A 23,555-nucleotide genomic window follows, 5' to 3' on the forward strand; every position below is an offset into this window, starting at 1 on the left:
AAACCCCCCTGATGTCTCGATTCATGTAGACTATAATGTTCTGCGGATTTAAATCTAGCGGATTACGCGTCACAGTCACACCTGGAAGCCACTGTCGTGTTGCCAACTACGTGCGAGAGCATCAGTATAGCAGGAGCATTGAATGAACCTTCACCATCTAGGAAGACAGTCACCATAAAGGGGTATATCTAACCACCTACAGTGGTGGATACTTAGCTGCAAGCGTGGGATGCTTACGTGTTTGTGGACTCCAGAAGATTCTCAGGAAGATGTCCTCCATAAATAAAACATTGCAGCTTCTGTTTATGCTACACCTGACGTTAGACTCATTCTTATCCTAAGATTCCTTTCCTGTTCTCGACCCTACTGTCTACCAGAAATAGCTGGAAAGGAGATGAATTCGAATAGGCGACTCTTTTTTTTTTTTCAATTTTATTTGGTCAAACGACGTCTGTCAAATACAAATTGTAGACGAAATCGTCGATGAATATGACGTAAGTATGTGTATCTTTACTGGACACCTACTTCGGAGAACTCTACGGAGGAGGAGGAGGGTCATTGTTGCATTGTATTATGGCCTGGGAAAAACACTGCCAATCGTCTGATGGTTAAAGTCCATGGCCAGCCGTTTTATTTCGTCTATGGATTTGCATAAGGTGAAACATCTTGTTTTCACCACAAGCATCAATAAGGCTTGGGAGCCATTAAGAAATCACTGTATGTATTCTTCTGTTTTTAGTTTCCATATTTTTATCGCTATTTTACCTCTTTTGAAAAAAAGTTCTAATGTACTTTTATCCAACCGATAGTCCTAAACGGCTGCTGTTTTTCCCAGTATCCTTCCAGTCTTGGAACTCGTTAATTGCACCACTCCACAAACAGCCAACAGCCAACAATACTGGTACTTTCCAGAAATATTCACCCTTAAATTGGTACTCTATATCCATGCCTTCTTCAAAGTCAGCCAGACCATGTCCCTTTTATAAGTCGATCAGCAACTTCGAGAGAACAGTACGCAATACGATTCCAGTACGATGCATCCTGGCTGTCACTGTGATGCAAGCGCCATCTGGACTGACTGAAGTAGTCGAAATAAAGGAATGGCCATCGTATATTAACTGGACTGGGAGTACCCCATGTATTATATCAATGGCTTTTTAGTCCAATTAAATTAAGACATTGATGATATGTATTCTAAAAACATAAACTGAAAGAAAAATAATACAAGAAGAATAATTTTTGACATAAGAATCTTCAATTTTAACTTTGTGATGAAACGGCGTCAGAAATATAATTGGTAAAAAATAATAAATAACTTAAATTAAAACCATTAAAATTGAACTATGAGAAATGAACTATAAAACCTTCTTGGACTATCGGTTGGATAAAAATACATTAGAACTTTTTTTCAAAAGGGGTAAAATAGAAATAAAAATGTGGAAACTAAAAATGTTGAAATTAAATATATGCAAACTAAAAATAGAAGAATACATACAATGATTTCATAATGGCCTCATATCAAGGAGGAACTACTAAATTTAAAATTTAAAGATAAAAAATGGGAGTAACGGGGTATGAGTCGTTTCGACATATGAATCGTCTTCAGAGCTCAAGGGTAAATGGAGTCTATGTCATGTCAGTTTATAAATAAAAAAACAGTTTTTATTTATAAATTGTTTTTTCATTTTATCATAATAAGGAGTCAAAGTAAGATATTTGCAAATTTTTATTTAACTCCTTTTTTGCTTCTAAGAAATATCATTCTTTCTAAAGTGGCATACGTTCCTTTGGAAAGTCCAGAGTTCCAATCCAGAACAGCACTACGAATTTTTTTCTGGTGCGTGACGAAGTTCCATCACCGCAACATGTAGTTTACCATTCGGCACTGAAAGCTGGGTGAGTCCTTTTAAAGGCAAACTTACTATTTTTCATAAAAATTCCTACACTGTCATAATATACGGAAATAGTGACTGTCTTTGCCTTTCTGGTTTTGAATTTTGAATTTATTTAAACTTTCATGACCGAGGTTTATTCTAACTTATTAAATTTTCCTTTCAGGAGTCAGCGGGAGAATGACTTCGAATCACAGAATTCGATTTGTTCTTGGATTTTGGATGCTCTCTGTCTACGTGCTCATTCAGAGCTACAGTGGATCGCTTGGGTCTTTGTTGTTCGTACCAATAACGGATCCAGAAATTGATACATTTGAGAAATTTGTGGATCTTGCAAAGAGGGTTGAGATGAGTGTAATGATCCGAGTGGACGATGAATTAAACCCAGATGTAAGAACTAATTTTAGTATGAAATTTTATAATTTTGAGTTATTAAAATTATATTTTAATAACTCAAAATATCTTGAATTTCGCATTTCTAATGCGAAATTCAAGATATTTTCTGTTAGAAATTTGAAGTTAATGGTATTAACCAAACATCAATAGAAAATTCAATTACAAGAAATTATTAACTCATACATTTAATGATAGCAAACAATAAACAGATAAACGGTGCAATTTCTCTAAACACACATACCGACCACTGAATTAGAAACTTCAAGTATGTATAGGCATGCATTAGCGATCCTCTTCAATTCCCTTCGCATTGTTTGGTGAGATATGGGTACGTAATAGTCTTCATGAAATACTTCGGTCAACTGCTGCACACAGGAAATTCTGTTTTTGTCCGTACAAGCCTTCGCAGTTACGCCTCTTAGACAAGCAATGTGATTATTTTTCCACTGATTAAACACCCGGGATATCTCACCTTTTTGAAAACTTGAATTCCGAAAGATCCTTTGTTTTTCCCGCCCTTGACGACTACTGATCAGCACCACTCTTAAATAGTTGCCTAGAACACGTGCTGACACACGTGGCACACGTGACACCGTTGCACATACGCTGCGTAAGTAATGTTTAACGTACATCTGCATGAAGGCTTCTAATTCGGTACAGAAAGAATAAAAATTCAAGTTTGTTTGAGGTAGATTGTTTCGCTAATAAAAACAAGTATATTTACATATAACAAGAACTAGTGTTTTTATTTATATTGATATATTTGAAGACTGCACTTTCAGTTTAATATTACTAATATTATTCACACATTTCACTTATTAATGATCTATTGCTATAGATCCTGGAGCGTTCCACTGTTAATGAATTTTAATTTTTAATGTGGTGCATTAAAACTAAGAATAAAAAAATTATCATTTCACTCAAACAGTTTTAATTCAATGAGTGCACGCTTATGATTGAACCCGATTACTCAATCAATGGATAAAAAAACATATTTATCAATACTACTCTTAGTTACGAAAAGCGACCATCGCGATGAACAACTGTAGTATTCTTCACACCTGGGAAATGTATTAAATTAAAAGAGAAATTGCTTATCTCCATTTGATGAGAAGAATATTACTAATATTATTCACACATTTCAGTAGTAATTTTCCTAATATTGATACTTTAATATATTTTAAGACTAAGGTAGTATTTTATTAAAATATCATTTTAAATCATTTTGCTTATTTATTTATATTTTCAACCCGATAACACTCTTCTCTAGATCAACCATGGAACATTTTTAAGACGCTTGATACACCCAGTAACCAATAACAAGGAGAAATAAATTTAATTAACGCCTAAAGGCAATCTCTAACATTCATATCTACGCCAGAACTGACCACGGCTGGTCAGTTGAAGTGCGAATACGTTAACGATTCAGTCTGCTGGCTAGCAGTAAACCGTGCTTACTGTACTTATAATTGAAAATATTTCAAATTATCAGCTTTTTCAATTCTTTTTTTTATCGGTAACTATTTCACTTTGGAACATTTTTCTGTTCAACTCCGATGCTTTAGTTATTGTTGTGTTTTCTCATGAGAAATTGGAGTGTGTATTGTGTATTCTGAAAATTAATTTGGATACAGTTTGTGCACGTTTTCTAAAATTTCTTCTTTTATCGAGGCCATTCGAAATGAACAGTGTATCTTAAAATGTTTTGCTGTTTGAATTCCGTCTGATATTTGTCTTCCATTCTTTGATTTGTTCCATTCTCATATATTCCAGATAATAGTGGAGAAAAGTGACAACCACGTCTCTCTAAGTCCTTCTGTTACTTCAAACATTTCCGGTACCTCTTTTCATGATTATTGATTATTTTCTTATAACGACTGTAGAGTAGATTTAATACAGATATAGGTATATAGTTTTTTTAAACCAAAGAGTGCATATTCAGTCTATTACATCAAAAGCCAGTTCATAATCGCAAATGATTTCTAAGTTGAATTTTCTTCTCTCAATCAACGTTTTGATGAATGGAGGATCAAAGCATGATATCATTTAAGTGAAATCATATTCATAAATAAATGTATATAAGAAGGAGGGGGGGGGGGGGGTAGTGCACTTTGAAAAACACCGAGTTTTCCTCATTACTACAGCTTAACAACATTTGTTGTTAAGCTGTAGTAATGAGGAATTACTACAGCTGAGTTGAATGCACACTGAATGCTAATTTCAAAATTAGCATTCAGTGTCTTCATTGACTGCTAATTAAATTGTGTTCATGGAGACGAACTTATCATTAGACATTAATGATAAGTTCGTCTCCATGGCACAATACAATTTACAATTAGTAGTCAATGAATACATTGATTTATTAATAATAAATTAATATTTATATTAATAACTCTCGTATTAATATTTGACATTGTCAATAGATAAAGGGGATTTCTTATATATTTAATCAAACTAATTAGACTAAATAAAACATTTAAATTTCTTTCATTTTAATTCGTTTAATTTTAAATTTAGTTTTACTTAATTCAATCGTTTAATAAATTGAATGAACAAATAAATTCATGCAGAGTAATTACACGAAACACATTAAACAAATATTCGTGTTTAAATGATTTTTAAAAAATAAGTATTTGGAGAGTTTGCACATGATTTGTATTTTAGAAACATTCAAAATGCAAAAAGCCTAAACCTAAAAGAAGTAATACTAAAAAAAAAAATCCACATCAAATTGGTTTCCTCACTGAAAACCAAAAGGCCTCCTCTACTGTAACAGCTCACCTATCTTTCCACAGTACGTCATGCATGACGCCTTTTGCAAGAAGGGGCGATCATGTACTCTATCCCATGCCAAAGGTCATCAGGACTGGAATCTCCTTTATATGAGATTCCAGTTCTGAAAACCTTTTGCTCAAGATTTCCTGAGCTCATTTTGTTGTCGTCATTTGCTTCCATTTGGTTATTTCTTCTCGTCTTTCTAACAGTTGATCACATTCAATCTAATCGCCTCAACAGTGACATAATCTTCCTTCGAGGTTTCAACGTCCATAATTCAATCTGGCTCACCATCCCTAATTTCAGAGAATTGTCTGTCGTCAATAATGAGGTTGCACAATATTGTCCTCTTGTCACTTACAAGAATGCGAGATAATTTCTTCATTCTTCCCGAACTCTGGATATTTTCTTTACCAGCTAACTCTTCCTTCAGATACGCTACCAGTATTACCTTTTATTTTAGCAACTTCAACGATAACTTTGTTCACGTTTTCTGCATAATGACCTTTTCTCAGCCAATATGAGTCTTGTGCCCCATGGTACTATCGGTGTCCGACTAGGAGGAGGGATTTCTGGTTTTCTACGCCTATTTTCAATGGCCCATCTCCTCTATCCAAGGGCTGGCTAGTCTCCAAAAAAACATGTCAAAGCAGTCCAGACAAAAATTCCAATGGCTAAGTTAAAACCAACATCATGTTGCTCAACGTATTTTACAGCCGTATTAATTGTGAAAAAACCATGGACGTATATAAAGTAGACTTTGCAAAGACCAAATGCACAAACTTGAAAAAAAGTTCATATGGCACTCTAACTTTCTTGTACTTCACCAAGGCTGTTGGGCACAACCCCTCCCCTTCCTTGTTTCTACTCCCCATCTATTTCATGGTACCAGTGCCGCACCCAGAGGGGGGGGGAGCAAGGGGCTCTGGCCCCCCAAAGAAAAAGGAAAAACACTTCAAAATTTTCCAAAAATCTTTTCCTAATTAAAATTATTTTTTTTTTATTTATATCGTCGTGTCTTCTATTTCTATACTACTTATGAATTAGCGATCATTGCAGATTTTCAGTCATACGTCGGATACGATGCTGTATTGTTCAACTCATCCCCCCCTCCCAATATCAAATCCACAGTGCCCTACTGCATGGTACAATGTTACAATAGTAACATCTCCTGCTGATAAACGGATCTCTTGGCACCAGCTTTTCTTCTTGTCTAACTCATGCGCAACGGCCAAGTCAAATCTCCTTCCACTCTTATACGACTATTCTTAGTACTCCTCCTCTGATCCCTTGCCTGAAGGACATCAGAAAAATACTGAGTGGGATTGCTACTCTTTCCCTTAGCTCAGACGGTATTATCGTCCCAGTTGTATTAATGCTTCTGCTTAGAATGAATACCTATACAGTATCCCCTTTAGAAGCGGTTGTACTCATTTCTCATCTATCTAATAGCATGGAAGCAAGCTTTTATTCCTAACAGTTAAGGAGATGAAAGTCAACCATCAAACTATTGCTGTATTGTTCACTTCAGTAATCACGAAAATAATAGAAAATGTCATTATGGGGATATTTACAGAACGATTAATTAATTATGAACACCGGCATGAATTCGCTGGTTCTCGCTTCACCGTAGATTACCTGGACCAGGGACAGGTAAAAAATTAGTGTTCGCCAGCTAGGGATGGTTTTTAAACGAATGTCACGAGAAAATCGTGAAATTGTTGTTTCAGTATCGATCGTTTCAATGTGGCGCTGTCGTGTTTATTCGCTTGCACATGTTGCACTCTCGTTACCCTGTGCAGCACGGATTCAGCTCGAATTCAGTGCCAACCTGTCACGGTTTCGAATGCAAGGGATATATCGGGACATGTTTGTACCAATATTCTCTGTGTTTAAAGATATTTTCAAAGACGAAATACGTAAAATCTTGTTACATATGAGATTTATTCGATGAGTATTTGCTGTTGATTTTGATGATTGAGAACACTAAATATGAACCCCAATTAGGCGTAATAAAAACTCACTAATTTCTCCAAAAGTTGTTTTTGTACACAATTACGTTCGTATTTTGTTAACAAATTAAGTAACTTTTCTCTCTATCTTAAACATAAGTAAATAATACCGTCAATTTGGTTTATTGACCCGCGCAGCCTACAACATTTACTATCTGGCACTCCTATGAAAGTTTCCGACCTTTCTACCAGACAACCTTACCAATTTTATACACAAGCTATAGAAAATTATGGAACAACTCACGTGATTTCTCTTATTATTTCTAATGCATTAGATGTAGTCTGGTTTCGCGATCTTCTTATCAACATACATCTTATGGAATCCGTCCTACCCTTTGTGAAGTGATTGCGAGCCTCCTCTATCTCATCTTCAAATTATAAATGATTGTAGCATTGTTTTTCTGAATTTTGGTTTTTCTGCAATAATATTTAAGAATAGTGTACACCAACAAATAAATCCTCAACTGAATTTCTTATTTATATTCCATAGGATTTCTTTTTGATCGCATTGGATGACCAGTACAATACGTGGCCTTCAGAGGGTACTCTTGCTAACACATGGAAGATGGCCCAGGAATGGCTTTATTTGGATCAAGTCACTTTTGTAACGAATCGACAAGAAGTATTTGCTGCAGTTGAGGCAGCTGGGAAATATGCTTTCACTATGCCTAAGGAGCGACTGAGTGTATCGATGGAAGCTCAAGAGGTCTTGAAATTTCATCCTTGGTATGATGAGCTGAACCTTATGTAAGTAACTAAATACAAAACGGTAGGTATCCAAATGTGTTCAAATTCTGGCAATGAAACTGAGCCTATCCGCTGTCTGTTCTAATCTTTCTCCAACAACCATTCGATCTCTTGAAGGAAAGCCACATCTTCACAGTTTAGTTCAGTTCAGGAAACATTAAGTTTTCTTGTAATTTTATTTTGAAAGATTCAATGTACACATCATCTTTGCCAGATAAATTGTTCTTGAGAGAGTCACGAGGTATTTTCTTTCTGATCTTTTGTCGAAATCTTTGGAACGAATTTCTTAATCCACTATATCGTCCCCAATGATTTCGCTAAAACCCATCGGAAACAGTCTTCTCAATGGGGCATTTTCTCTAACTATAAACCAGTATACATCGCAATGTTTTTTGATAATCACCATGGAAACAAGATCAAGAATAGTCTTTAAACATTCGTTCATTCTGACGTGTTTAAAGCAAAGCAGACGGTGGTCCGCAAGCGAATATTCATCGAAAAACTTTGGTGTAAGCATTTCTTAAATTTCTGTCTGTTTTACTAGAAAGACACAAAGGTTAATGTGTTTTTTTCCTTGCATTCCCAGTATAATAACAATATTCTTTAAAGGTGATATGAATAAGACACATGGACTGAACTAAAGACCATTAAGGAAATAAATGCCAAAACATATTTTTAGTTATTTCCTGGTAATTTTTCGTGAGAAGTACGATGATAACTCATTCTCATTATCAGTATGATTTTCGTGATCCTGTTTGAAAATGTCTTTAAATTATTTTGCCAAAATCTGAGAATCATCGGATCGTGCTTTGTAAATCTTTTTGGAAATTTCGCTTTATAAACAATTTAACTCATTTCTATTTTATCAATCCTTCATTTAATAATAATAATAATATTTTATTATTGGCATTTACCAGGAAACATAATGTCATCGAGGTGGCACCGATATGAAACTTATGAATTACCCAAATTCATACTCTATACCTGAAAGCATACGTAACTACTTCAAAACGCATTCGAGGTAGGTTTTATATTTATGATGGTAATCAGGCTCAACCTGAAAAAACTCCAACTACTCAGGGAAAACAGAACACTGAATAACTCCGTTCTGGAAAAAAATAATAAGAAATAAAATTAAAGAGCAGTGAACCATATGCTGACACAATGTCAAACCATTTCACGGTGCGCATATTGGTGGATGCATTTAGGTGACTTGTGCGTAATCACTCATACTTTATGCTCTCACTCTTTCTGTCATTCCCTTACTACTTTTATAATGTTTTAAATTTTTATTATTATTATTATTATTATTATTATATTATTATTATGTTACTTACATATTTACACAGAAATAAGTAATGATATCAATAGGTTTAATAAATTATACGTAAATTTTAATTAACCTATCTTCCATCCAAGACAGATTGAGTTCGCTAATTTCGGATAATTGATAATTAAGGTAGCCGGCTTGCCACTCCTCTCTCTCTCTCTCTCTCTCTCTCTCTCTCTCTCTCTCTCTCTCTCTCTCTCTCTCTCTATCCCCTAAGAGCAAGTATTTCATGTCTGTCACATGTACATGTTCATTGGACTAGTTGCCTGCATTGGGGAAAAAAAAAACGATTTTTCCGATAGGAAAATGTTATTCCATCGTACGAGACCGGTTAAATTCACCATTGATTGAAAAGCACTGAAAGGATTCGAACCCAGGTCTTTCCAGCTGAAAGGCTCCGTCGAGACAGGCTGAGGCTCTAACTCATCCTCCAGTCATGAGAATATATTTTTTTTAAGTCACTTAAACTCATCGTTTCTAAAATTCACTGATGAACGTCATATCACATACGAGGGTGGTCTGAAATGTTCTCGGCCTAACAATGAAAAACTAATTTATAATTTTTAAATTATTTTTATTTTTCAACATCATTTCCCTTAAGACTAATACATTTATTCCAGCGTTGCTCGTGCCATTATCCGGTCCCGTAGTTGTTCTCAGTAAGATCTGCAACGCTGACCACCACTGCTCTGACTAATATTTGGATTCTGATGTGTAATGATGAATCCAAGTCTCATCCATAGTAATAAATTGATGCGCAAAATCAGTTTTATTCTTGTTAAAGCGCTGCAAGCACTGTTTCTGAGATTTTCGTGCGAGTGCGTTTTTTATCTGCTGTGAGCAAGCGCGGCACCCATCTTGCGCAGAGGTTTTTCATTTGCAGTTCTTCATGCAAAATACATCCTACACCTTCTTTTGAAATGCCTATAGTCTCAGCAATTTCACGCACTTTGACTTGCCTGTCATCCACTTGATCAATGATTTTTGGTGTTGTTACAATTTTTGGACGACCTTCACATGGATCAGCTTCAAGGCTGGTACAGCCACGTGTAAACTCTGCAGCCAATTTCTTAATTTTCAGAATGAAAGAGAGGAGTGCCCATAAACGTTTATGAACTTCGAATGAATTTCTTTTTCCTTTAAACCTGCTTTTACAAAGAATTTTATAATCGCACGATACTCAATTTTATCCATTTGAAGGGATACAGACAACAGTTTTTTTTTTTTTTTTGCTTCAGACATCTGTATAAAACAAACTACTTCATAGAATGACTTGCAATTTCACATGGATGCTTATGGCAGATGTACCAACTTGGAAAAAAAAAATAGTGTTGCCGTCTATGGTCGAGGTTGAGAACTTTTCAGACCACTCTCGTATTTTCAGCTCTATCATTAATAAATGAGCTTCAAATATTTGTTCCAATTCCCTTCTTCTTCTTTATTTTTTTATTTATATGCACTAATAGAATGTGGTTCATCTAAGTGAGTAGTTCACTCTAACTATTCTCAAAATCCTGCAGAGAGATGGATGACAGTGCACCTCTTTCTTCTTCCTCTAACTGATCCTTTTCCTATATTCTTTAGGTTTCTGTGGCTTAAATTCATTTAGCATGAATGACGGAATTGGAATTGTCACACAGAAACACAGTTCGTTATTTCAGCATTTGACGTAGCGTTCTACTTGTATTCAAATTTATCTTTTGATGCCAAATTTGGATGAGATTGTGACATCGTTCTAGATTAATTCCATGTGCCTTCAAGAAAATCTTCTAGAAAGAGATGATTCCTTGGGTTAGAATGTCGGATTATTCGACCATTACTTAGAAGAGGTATGTGAGAATCATGTGTTGGATGCAAGCAATCATTATAACAGCTTTTTCAGGAAGAAGGTTAATTATCCATCATCAGATGGAGGTGTCAGAGGGATTTTCTGGGAAAACTGGCTTTTAATTCTATAAAATTATCAAAATGGCTGGAAAATACACGCAATTAACAGGCATATACATTTTCCTCATGGATTAATTACCTTTTCTTATCTTTTTCATTACAGCCAACACCACCAAACCTCAGCAAACCTTAGTGAGGAGGAACTTCCTAAACGTGTTGGTTTTACACAAGATATTAATTCATTTCATATCATACAGCTTTAATGTAGATTATATGTTCCCTAATTCATGAATCAAGATAGAATTACAATGCCTTCATACGCCTGACTTGTTTTTAATCATCAAGAATTTGATCGGACCGTAAAGCTTTTTCAGCTAGATAAGCTGTAAGTACCAGACTGATAAATTAGAAACTGTTGATTCTCTCTCTCTCTCTCTCTCTCTCTCTCTCGCTCGCTCGCTCACTCTTTCTCTCTCCAATGGCTCATAATAACACACGTCAAGTGATTCTTCACCTTCAAGATTCACCAAATAACACGTCTCAGTTTGGTGTATTATTATTCTGCATTTGTCAAGGGCAGGAAATTATAGGCAGGTTTGAAGTAGTTTAAGAGGTAAAAAATTATAGCATTCGCTTGCTTTATAGTGTCTGTTGTATATACACAATCTGCCAATAATTGTCCGGACACCCCTGTTATTTCGAGTTGTAGAACATTCCAGGTTTATTAATAACATAAAAATCGATGTACAGATAGCAGGAAGCAGTATTTCATCGTAGCGTTTGAATGCAGGTGGTATGGCAACACGACCTGAACTCAATGACTTCGAAAGAAGTGTCATCGTGCGCTGTCACATTGGTGGCATTTTCATACGTGCCATTACGGTTCAACTGGAGCATCCAGAATTAATGATTGGTAATGTGATTAAAAAATAAAGATGTTCTGGCATCACCAGTGTAGGAAAACATCCAGGGCTACCGCTGTAATGACTGAAGGCACAGGACGGTGTTAAATGAGTAGACAAGGAAACACAGGCTACAATAGCCACAGACCATTCGTGATGAGTTCCAGAGCGCCAGTAACACTATGGGAAGCACTAATACTGTACTGTACGAAAAGAATTCATTTACTGTGTTTCTAGGGAAGATTAGCGGCACACAAGCCGAACATCACAACAACGAACAAGGCTGGTCGTCTGCCTGGTGCAAAGAGACTGTGAACTGGACAATTGTTCAGTGGAAAAAGGTATTCTGGAGCGATGAATCAAGGTTCGCCTGTTTCCAGTCTGAGGGAAGGATGTGAGTGTGGAGACAATCTGGTGAACGCTTGTTACCACAGTGTGTTGTATCCACTGTAAAATTTGGTGGTGGAGGAGTATTATTGTGAGGTGCATTCAGCTGGTTAGGAGTGGGACCACTGTTCGGTGTCCATGGTTCCATGAAGGCAACTGTACCTTGATATTCTGGATATTCAGCAGCTGCCTACACTGTGGAATTTTTATGGAACGGACCAGTGTTACCATCAAGACGACAAAACCCCACGCCACAAGACTGCAGCTGTTATGCAGTGGTATGAAGAGAGATAGGTGTTGAACGGCTGCCTTTGCCTGCGCAGAGTCCTTTCCTCAACTCTATCGAACACCTGCGAAACGAATTGGAGAGGCAAATTAGATCCAAAGAAGCACCTCCTCGATCTCTCGTTGAGCTCAGTGCTGCTTTGATGGAGCAATGGAGAAAAATTCCTCTGATGTCTGCCGCACATTGGTGGAAATCCTCCCACAAAGAGTGCAGAGGGTGATCAAAGCCAAAGGTGGACATTCCCTATAATAGAATGCGCCTACTGATATCAGTTGCAAATTTCTAAAGTGCCCGGACAATTGTTGGTAGATAGTGTGCATGTGAATGCATACTATTTTCCCAATGAACTGATTATTGTATATTACAAAAAAGCATGCATACAGAAATAATGAGGGCGCCAATATATCACTTAAGTAAATCGATCAATCAATTAATAATCGAGGAAAATAAAACTTATCTGCTGCATGCTTGGGTACCATGAATCATACTACAAAAAGCATTCATTTATTTTTGTCTTGATCAGTAAAAATTAATTAACATTTGACAAATTAACTTTTTTAACAAACAATCAGCAAAATACAAACACGTACATTATAGAAATTCTATAGCATAATGACTGATGCTTCTTTCAGGATACAAACAGAGAATGTAATAACCTCTTACTAGTTGTTTAACAGAGGTATAAATCTTTTTTGAACAATGAATTCGCACCTGTAAGCGAAAACAATTCTATGAGATTCAACTAATATCTCAACATACAGGATGTATAACTAATACTAAAACAGGTCTTGTTTTTCATTTAGTATCCTGCGAGCCATGGAGGCTGGTTTACCTCAGTGGTGGACGCCTGATTATGTTCTCAAAAGTGCCCTAAACTTCACACATGTAACTGAGGAGTCAGTTAAAAAAATCAATATAGTACATCATCAAGGGACATTTTATCTGTACGGATTCGGTACAGGCCTCTCCATCCTGGTGTTTCTCTTTGAAGTCATTTATAACTGCCAGGTAAAGTATCAAGATGTTGGAAAATTTCAAGTTGCAGTTTATTTTTTTTCCCTCGTATTTGTACAAGAATATTATAATGCTTTCACGTATTATAGGAAAACGCGATTTCACGATCATTATGCAGGATACAAAATATCATCAAAGTAAGTGAATTCATTATTTTCCATTATCCAATATGTATAGAGAGGAATCACATAAATTCCTAACTGTTATTGTTTCTGTCTAAGAATTTCTAAATCGTCAGCTACAGCTATTGATCATAGTAGAGTTTTCTCTGTTGGAATAGCTTAAGAACTGTATTGTTTTTCATGTACACTTTAGGAGAATGTCCCCAGAGGTATAAACTACTTTTCCTACTACACAATGATTATATTCCAGTTTAATAATTTTGTTTGGTGCATATAAGTAGTAATATATGTCCAGAATAAGGTGAGAATTAATTAAGAATGGTTCTTTGTGGCCATGGTCAATGTATCCAGGTGATGGAGGGTTCATTCTGGGTATGCGTATGTTCTGGACTGTACCATTTCTTCAATGATCTTCCAAAGAAAATAGTTACATTAGATGTAACTGTGTTAGTGTTATTAATATTAGATGTAACTCTACTAGTACTAAATGTAACTGTATCAAGTAATGTATTAGTATACAGGTAACCCTCGTATAACGCGGATGTTAGGTTCCATAGATGTGCCGCGTGATATAAATCGCGTTATGCGAGACTCAGATCACATAGAAAAAAAGTAGGGTAGTTCCGATATCGTTTTTTTTTAATTATATAAATAACAATGACACCCAACAAAAATATATTTTTAATTAATTCTTGTAATTTTTAAGTTAAGAAAACATAAACTATGAAACAAATATATAGTATAAACTTATAAAATTACAAATTGTGTAAATTTCATTGCACATAATAAAGTGCATATTATAATCGTCATAACTGTGTTTAAAACGAACATTTCTAGATGTTCTTTATTTAGGAATGGCCAGACGTCTTCATCACTTGAAATCTCTTGGACATCATTTGCATAATTCTTATTGCATACTTCGGCTGGTTTAGTTATCAAGAAGTCAGTAATAAGACCTTGCTTACCACTATGCTTCAATTTTTTATGAAGTTCATAATATTGTGCTAAACAAATATCCAATTGTCTCGTGAATTTTCCGGAGCACTCCATTAAGGAATCATTATCCGTAAAATAACTTCCTAACTTTCTTGCCAAGTCCAATCCTTCTGCTAATTTCTTTAAACTGAATTTTTTTTAACGGATTCATCACAATCAGAATCTTCGGCGGAACATTCCCCGCTTTTTGGTTCAACGTCATCTATTAATTGCAGTTCCTCCTCATTTAAATTCATTTCCCAATCAATTAATTCACTAATTTCATTTTCAACTATATTGCAAAAGATTTCTGTGTGGCCATTACTATAAAAATATTTTTTTTACATAAAAAAAAGCATTACATATTGTATGTAACTCATCGGAAAATGAAGTGCTCAGCTTGAGATGAACACACTTATGATTTTTAATGCGCTTTCCTGGCAGAAAACGAAGACAAGTTTCAACAATAAACACTTTACACGGTAAACAATTGACGCACATGCGTGCTGAAGGGTATTTCCCCTAATATAAAGTCGCTACTTATCACTACATGCGCGATACAGGAAGACACAAATTTAACAAAGATAAAATTTGATTTTTAAGTCGCACGGTGAAAAACGTATGAAAAGATAAAGGTTACTACAATTTGTAAACCGCGTTATAGCGAAACCGCGTTGTAGAAGTACCGCGTTATACGAGGGTTACCTGTAATATGTTAGTGAGCTTGGGTTATGTCTCCAGGTAATAAACAGGACAATACAGTACATGTCCTTGCCATGTTATTAATAATCTTCGAAAGGAAATAGATTTTTTTTTAATCTAAAAGTAGAGTTCTTTATCGGAATTACATTACATATCCGATGGTTTCATAATTTGTTTCAACAAAATTAATTGGCAAGTGCTTTTTGTGAAGACAGCATTTAATTCTTTCTTAAAACAAACTTCCGCGGTGGGTATTTTGAATGACAGATTTTTTTCATTTCTGGAAAAACAATAAGGGGAAAGAAACATATCTAAGTGTAATATATCAAAAGTAATATACTTTTTTTGTAAAAAAAATAATGAAAATGATATGAAAAACCTAACTAATGTGCCAGCATATTGCATTGTATATCATCAAAATAATGTCTCTTCATGCGAAATATGGCAGATTTTGCCATTAAATGATGCAATCTTTCTCTGTTTCCATTAGCAACTGATCATTATATTCCTGCTTGTTTGAATCTTAAATCTCTTGCCCTCCTCTTCAAGGAACAATTAACTCTTAGTTCAGGTCTTTGAATTGACAATCTAAACTGCTAAATCAAAGTTGGATTTGACTTTGTCAAATCAAAGAACAATACTACAGTCAAATTTCACTTTTGTTCTTTATTCTTGGTCAACAAATAACCAAAGCAAACATAAGTGAAATATTGATTTTATTCTTTATATGTCTAATTAAATTTTAGATTTATTTTTTGAAGGACAAATGAATGTTAGTTGCATTTTTGTTTTACTTCTTTTAATTAACAATTTCAGTTATTTTAATATTTTTGTCAATTCAAAGAACAAAATTAATGGGCAAGTGATCATTATTTTTTTTACTTTGAATTGATAACTGAATATTAGTTTTGTGTTCTTTAACATTGACAGCTGACTGATAGTTTTTTTTAACTGAAAACTAATTATTTGTTTTTGCTCTTTAAAATAACAATTGACTGGTTTGTTTAACTGTTAGTTCTTTAAATTGACAATAGAGCGTTCATTCTCTTTGAATGTTAGTGTTGTTCTTTAAGTTGGAAATTGAGTGTTTGTTTTCTTCTATATCAATTCAAAAAACAAACGTAACTCACAGTTAACTCTTAATTTTGTTCTCTGAACTGACAATTGACTGTTATTTTTGTGTGCTGTTTTTATCTTTAAAAATTGTACAACCAACTGTAATTTTGTTCGTTGAATTGATATAGACTATTTGATTCATCCTTGTCAAATCAAAGTACAAAACAACAATTAAATGTCAGTTAGTTATTTTTCTTTTTCATGTTCGAAGTTTGAAATTTGATGTTTGAATTGAAATTGACTGTTAGACTGGTCCGTCTTCGTATCAAAGAAAAAAAAAGTATGGTCAGTTTTCTTTGCCAATCTAAAAGCATGAAAACTGACAATTGAATGTTGTTTTTTCTTTAAATACATAATTGACTGTTAGTTTTGTCCTTTTCCAAACCACAAAATAAAAATATTGTAAATTTCGAATTAGTTTTGTTATTTTTTAATTTGTCAGTCCAAAAAACATGCAATCTGATAACTGAATGTTGCTTTCATCTTTAAATTCATAATTGCTGTTAGTTTTTGTTCTATTAATGGGCAATTTAATGTTAGGTTTTTTGTTCTTTAAATTGACAGTTGTCAGTTTGTTCTTTTCTCCCTGTGAATCCAAAAAACAAAATCGACTTAGTTTTGTTCTTTGAACAAATAACTGACTATTAGGTTTGATCTTGAATCTGACAATTCCTTGTTAGTTTTATTTCACTGTTAGTGTTTGTTTTTTAAAATGGACAGTTGTGTTAGTTTTCTACCTTTGTAACTTGAATAAATAACAAAAGTAAATGAAAATTGACTGTTAGTTTTGTACTTTTTCAATTCAAAAGACAAAATGACTATTAACTCTCAATTATTTTCTTCGAACTGACAGCTGAATGTTACTTGTCTTTTGAGTGTTTATTTTTTAAAAAGGAAAAATTGATTGTTATATTCTTCTTGGAATTATTGTTATATTCTTCTTGGAATTATTGTTATGTTCTTCTTGCCTATTGATTGCTAGTTTCATCTGTTGTCAAATTAAAGAGCACAGCAGTCGTTTGTCAGTTAGTTTGTTCCTTGTCAACTGCAAGAACTGATGATAGGTGTTGGTTTTTTATTTATTTAAATTTACAGTTGAATGTTAGTTCTCTTCTTTGAATTGAGAATCGACTGTTACGTTTTGTTCTTTAAATTGAAAATTGTCAATTAGTTTTGTTCTTTGTTTTCTGTCAATTCAAAGAACAAAACGAACAGAAACTCACTGTTAATTTTCTTTGAACCGATAACTGTTTGGTAGTTTCTGTTCTTTAAATTGACAATTGAGGGGGTTTTTTTTTTGTTTTTTTAATGGAGAAATGGCTGTTAGTTTTGTCTTTGAATTGACAATAGACTCCTTTTTTTAATTGAAAATTGGCCCAGTTTTGTTTTTTGAACTGATGCTTGTTTGTTGTTTGGGCCAAGCTGTTTTAGAATAAAAAGAAACATCACGATTACAAAGTTGCGCTATTCACTGGATTCGATTCTTTGTGACTTTTTGTTTTATTACCAAAAGTGTTCAACCTCAGTGATGAAGATGAGGAGAGAAATTAGAAATTATGGGGAAGATACTGTTTGGAAGTATAGTGATTTTCAGAGATGCTTTTAATATTAGCAAAAAGTTCGAATTAATACGTTTTATTGCGAATGAAGATTTCTTTGATGGAAACTAAACACTAAAACTTTTAGGTCTTCTTTTATTCATTGTCAAATAACGTTTGTCCAAATACATTTTCAACAGAAATCTGAAATGCGAAAACACATAATGAAGAAATGTATATCTAAAATATGATAGTCGCCGATGGGGGGCGTTTTGTGTTATAAATGTCAGCCCATGTCTGTTTCGTCATTTATTCCTTAAAGCATTTAAAATCATGTTCAGACATAAGTTCAGACACATTTAAAACACAAGTTCAGACACATGTTCAGACACATTTAAAATCATGTTCAGACGCATTCAGTTATCAATTCAAAGAATTGATAACTGAATGTTATCAATTCAAACAAGTACCTAATTTGAGGGGGGGAAAGTATTACTTTTTTTAGAGAGCTTATAATTTTTTAAAGAGCTTTTATTTTTTAAAAGGCTGCTTAGATATAAATATTCGATTTAAAAAACTAATTTCAGGAGCGAAATGTAAACTTATCTGGTAAGTGCATAAGATACTTCAGATATTACTCAATGAAATGATTTTAATTATACATTAAAAAATAAACACTGAACGCAGTAACGTAACAGAATTGCAAACAGAATTTTCTATAAACTCATCATCATAAAGTTGCGAACAGATTCGTTTTCTTTTTTGTCGATTACTATAAATCTTACTCTTCTATGAGACAATATAGATCTTATGTAGAATATAGAAAAGGAAAGTGATGCTTATACAGTTTAATCTTCTGTTCTTTTTTCAGAATTCCTGTTCGAAAAAGAAGAAGGTGCCCGATATAAGCGAGATAACCGTTCAGTAAACTGCTTATGAATCCTGTGAAGTACAAAGAGGAAAATGGAGCTTAGTCTTGTTTCCCTGTGCATATTTATTTCTTCGTGTATGTTGGCTAATAACTGAAACATGTAAGAAATTAAAATTAAAGATGGTGCTTTAATGCACTCAGTTCACTTAATTCAGTTAAGTAAGCACTTCTCATTTCAGTAGAATGCAATATAAAAAGAAAACATTTTTTACATGATCTATTTCACAAATAAAATGCTTGCACAATTTCAGAATAGGTCTGCTGGAAATTAGAGAATCATCCCTGGAACTTTAGCAAGGGTGAGTGGACTAGATTTGTTGGTTTCGAGAAGGGAGAATGAGTGGAATAGATGCCAGAGTCCGTTGTGGGTATCATGACTGTGAATGAGAGTTCAGAGCAAATTATGATAGATATTGCGCAAATATTGAATACTGCTTGGCATAATGTTTAGGACCTCCCTCTATCGATCTACAGACTCCATGGAGTTGCGTTTATAATAATATATATATATATATATTTTTTACACAGAGTATTTACACACATAAAATTAAAAATTAGTAGTATTGCATTTCATGTTAAGTATAAAGCTTCAATACAAAATGTAAAGTACAATAATTCTTTGAATATAAATATCTACATTTGCTCCATATCAATATTATACACTATTATTATACAGCATATATATTCAAGATACCAAGTAATTTTATATTAACTTGGTTTTAATCCTATTTCCTAAGTAAGCAAGTATATATATATATACAGGAAATCCTCGCTTAACGCGATTGATTAATAAATCAATTAATGCGCGCTAAGCTAAATTGCGTTATGTGAATACAATAAATAACAGGCATAATTATAATTCATCCATCATTTAACGTAAATTTGGGGGAGAGGGATCATAAGCAATATTAGAGAATTAAATCATCAAAGTTAATAAAAATAAAATGCTTGTATTTTTATTTAATATGTAAACATTGGTTGAGTTTCTTTGTTTAACGAGTACAAAAACATTAAGTAAAGATGTTTGAATCGTACTCGAATTTTTCATCTTGTCATGCAATTTGCGATAGATGGCCATCGCTTTAGTAAGTTTTGGTGGACTTCGAAGATTCGTTCCACATTAGGATCAGTAGCAAACAAAACTTCCTTAGCATGCTTAATGTGATTGAATACCAGCTCAAGTTCTTTTGTAGCTAGCTTCTTAGCCGTAATATTCTCTTCTAATTCGCACTCCTTATCCTCGTCTTCTTCTTATTCATATGCACGCTATTCTTCTAGTTGAATATCATTCTGGAAATCAAGCAAGTTTCTCACATCTTCATTATCCAGTTCATTTAACTCAAATTCTTTTCCAATTGTGCTGATTTCTCCAATAATGTTATCAGCTGGGTTATAAAAACCAATGAAATCATTTGCACAGTAAGGTAAGACCTTCTGCCACACGGCTGTCATATTGCTAGCGGTGACTTTCTCCCATGCTAAATGAATATTTTCTACTTCTTACTTGATATCGTATTTTTCGCAAAAACGGGTAAAGAAATTATATTCTCTTTACTCGTTGTTTCAAGGGCCTGGAAAAGGTTCTACGAAGGTAGTTTGCTTTAAACTATATGATCTCCTTGGTCCATCGGCTGACGTAAAGAAGTTGTATTTCAGGACAAAAAAAAAAAAATATTCACATTTTCATTAAGATGGTAAGTCCCCCAGGATATCTGGGTAATCCAATAACAAAAAGACTTTAAAGGTAAGATTATTTTTCTTGCAGCAATTTGCAACCAAGGGACAAAAATAACAGTTGAACCGCTTCTCGAAAAGAGTTTTGGTCACCCAAGCCTTCTTATTTGATTTCCAAATTACTGGCAGTTTATGTTGGTTTCATCCTTTTAACGATCTTAGATTTTGTGCAAGATAAACTAACATAAGCTTGAGTTTAAAGTCGCCTTCTTCATTGCCTCCTAATAAAATATCGTAAGACGATCTTTAGATACTTTGTATCCTGGTTGAGATGCTTCAGTTTAGCCAGGAAAGGTTTTGTTAGCATACTCTTACAAAAGAGACCCGTTTCGTCGATGTTGAGCATTTGACGATCGTCATAATCATCCTCCTGAATTATCCTTGGCAATACTTCAGGAAATTTGGCCGCAAAATCTTTATCAGCACGAGTAGATTCCCCAGTTATTCTTACGTTATGCAGTCCAGCTCGATTTTTGAAACGATCGAACCATCCTAAACTCGCAGTAAACCTTTCACATTCCTCTTGAAATTTAGTCTCTTTCAATGACGTAAAAATATTTAGAGCTTTTGCAGGAATATTCCTTGTACTAAGAGGTATTCTTTGTTGGTTATAATCCTCAGTCCAGAGTGATAGAAGACGTTTCATCTCGGTCATTAAATGGCTTCTATTTCGGGTGACGTACATTCTTAAATGGTGGGTAAGGGATAATTTCCTTACTGGGAATTATTCCAGGGTAAAGATGTGCGTAACTTAGCCTCTCCTTTACCAAGACCGTACTGCTTGGCGAAGAGTCACATCCTTCCGGAGGTGCTCCTGTTTTCACGGTACAGTGCGGATCTAGAATGTAAAGTCGAAAAATATTCCAGAGGAATGCAATGGCAAACCATCTTTGTATTTGCCATGAACATGCCAAAAATTAGAAAGTACGATATGGTGCTGGATGATACGATCCCCGAGCCTGAAGGCATCCAACATGCAACTAGGGAATAACAGAAGGCTTCCACAAGTAGAACTAGTTGTTATGATGCGTCTAGGTCAAACCCGGAAGGAAGCTTGATCACGGAGGAGCCTCCCTTTTCCAACTTGCTGGTTGGAAAAGGGAGGCTCCTGTTTTACAAGAACCCACAAGATTGGAACTTGGAATGTTAGAAGTATGAACCAAGGGAAGCTTGACGTAATAAAGCTGATAATGGAGCGCCAGAAGCTGGATATATTTGGAATAAGTGAACAAATGGGCTATTTTCAGTCAGGGGACTATATGGTGTATTACTCAGGACATGAGACAAGTCGTAAAAATGGAGTTTCCTTCTTACTCAGGAAAACGATAGCTAGGTATGTATCGGTTTATCCAGTGAGTGACAGAATCATGTCTCTCAGAGTCAGTGGACATCCAACGAATATGACTATCATAAAAGTTTATGCATCCACTTCATTATAGAGACACCAGAAGAAGATATAGAAGAATTTTATGGCAAGTTATAAGAAGTGATAGATGCAATACCAAAGCGAGATTTTTGGCTATTTATCGGAAACTGGAATGCAAAAGTGGTCGTTTTGGTTTAGGTGTTCGTAACACTGCAGGGAAGTGACTAGTTGAGTTTTGTGCAGAGAATTCTTTGTTTGTTGCTAACACCTGCTTTAAACAGTACACACGGAGATCGTACACATGGATATCACCTGATGGACAACACAGAAATCAAATTGACTATATACTTGGACAAGGAAGATGAAGAAGTGCATTTCAGTCTGTCAAGACTTTTCCAGGTGCAGACTGTGGAACAGACCATAAATTATTAGTGGCTACGGTACATGTGAAATTAAGAAAACGGAAAACAAAACAAAAAAAAAAACTGTTGATCAGATATGATCTTACATGCTGGCTGAATACAATATTAGTATACAAAACAGATTCAATACACTCAATTTATGCGAATGAAAACCAGATGAACTATGAGAAGCGATTAAAGATATAATTAAAACAAAATAGCAAAAGCAAACAAGAATATTCCAACAGTTTGTAAGAAGAAATTTAAATGGCTGTCAGAAGATGTGAAGATCTAAGAATATCTACGAGTGCCCAGTCTCCCAAAACATCTGGAGGAGGCTAAGTGACATGTTCCGCACACGACTCCTAAAGCAGGATCAAGTCATCTTCTTGCAATTTCTACCACTTACAACCTTTTGGTTGTAAGTGGTAGAAATTGTAAGTGAAATTGCAAGAAGTGCATTTCAACAAAATTTGGGATTCCCTGAATGTGTGTGTGTGTGTGTGTGTGTGTGTGTGTGTGTGTGTGTGTGTGTGTGTGTGTGTGTGTGTGTGTGTGTGTGTGTGTGTGTGTGTGTGTGTGTGTGTGTGTGTGTGTGTGTGTGTGTGTGTGTGTGTGCGTGCGCGTGCGTGTGTGTGTGCGTGCGTGCGTGCGTGCGTGCGTGCGCGTGCGTGCGTGCGTGCGTGCGTGCGTGTGTGTGTTTGCATTTTCCTCCCAATAGTAACCCTACCAGGAGGTAATTTATTCCTACATGCTCCATTGCATTACAATGCTTAGATTACATGTAGTTTATAAGTACTGATTAACATTTCTATTTATATTTTTGCATCAATTTTCATATTTACATTTATATTTTTATATATGCATATATTAACACTATACAGTATAATTCACATAATATCAGCATTTATGCTATATCACAAGCAGTGGAAGTTGATTTTATTAGCAAATTTAATTAATTCTATCTTATACTTTTCGATAAGTCTGTTTTGACACTGGCCACTTGTCTGCGGAACTGCTGACGTGTTGTATTAGGGGCATA

General features: G+C 34.7%; 1 protein-coding gene across 1 annotated transcript; it reads left to right on the forward strand.

The window, feature by feature from the left end:
* Positions 1–2,240: 2,240 nt before the first annotated feature.
* Positions 2,241–19,073, forward strand: LOC150097314 (uncharacterized). The gene is made up of 4 exons (XM_090407646.1): positions 2,241–2,282; positions 7,566–7,822; positions 13,418–13,622; positions 18,953–19,073. Exons 1-4 carry the CDS (start codon positions 2,241–2,243, stop codon positions 19,007–19,009), a joined length of 561 nt encoding a protein of 186 aa, XP_090263772.1. The 3' UTR covers positions 19,010–19,073.
* Positions 19,074–23,555: the final 4,482 nt, after the last annotated feature.

This window comes from Typopeltis vanoorti, chromosome 17, assembly GCF_054136105.1.
Source record: "Typopeltis vanoorti isolate ZY-2024b chromosome 17, IOZ_Tvanoo_1.0, whole genome shotgun sequence".
Lineage (NCBI taxonomy): Eukaryota > Metazoa > Arthropoda > Arachnida > Uropygi > Thelyphonidae > Typopeltis > Typopeltis vanoorti.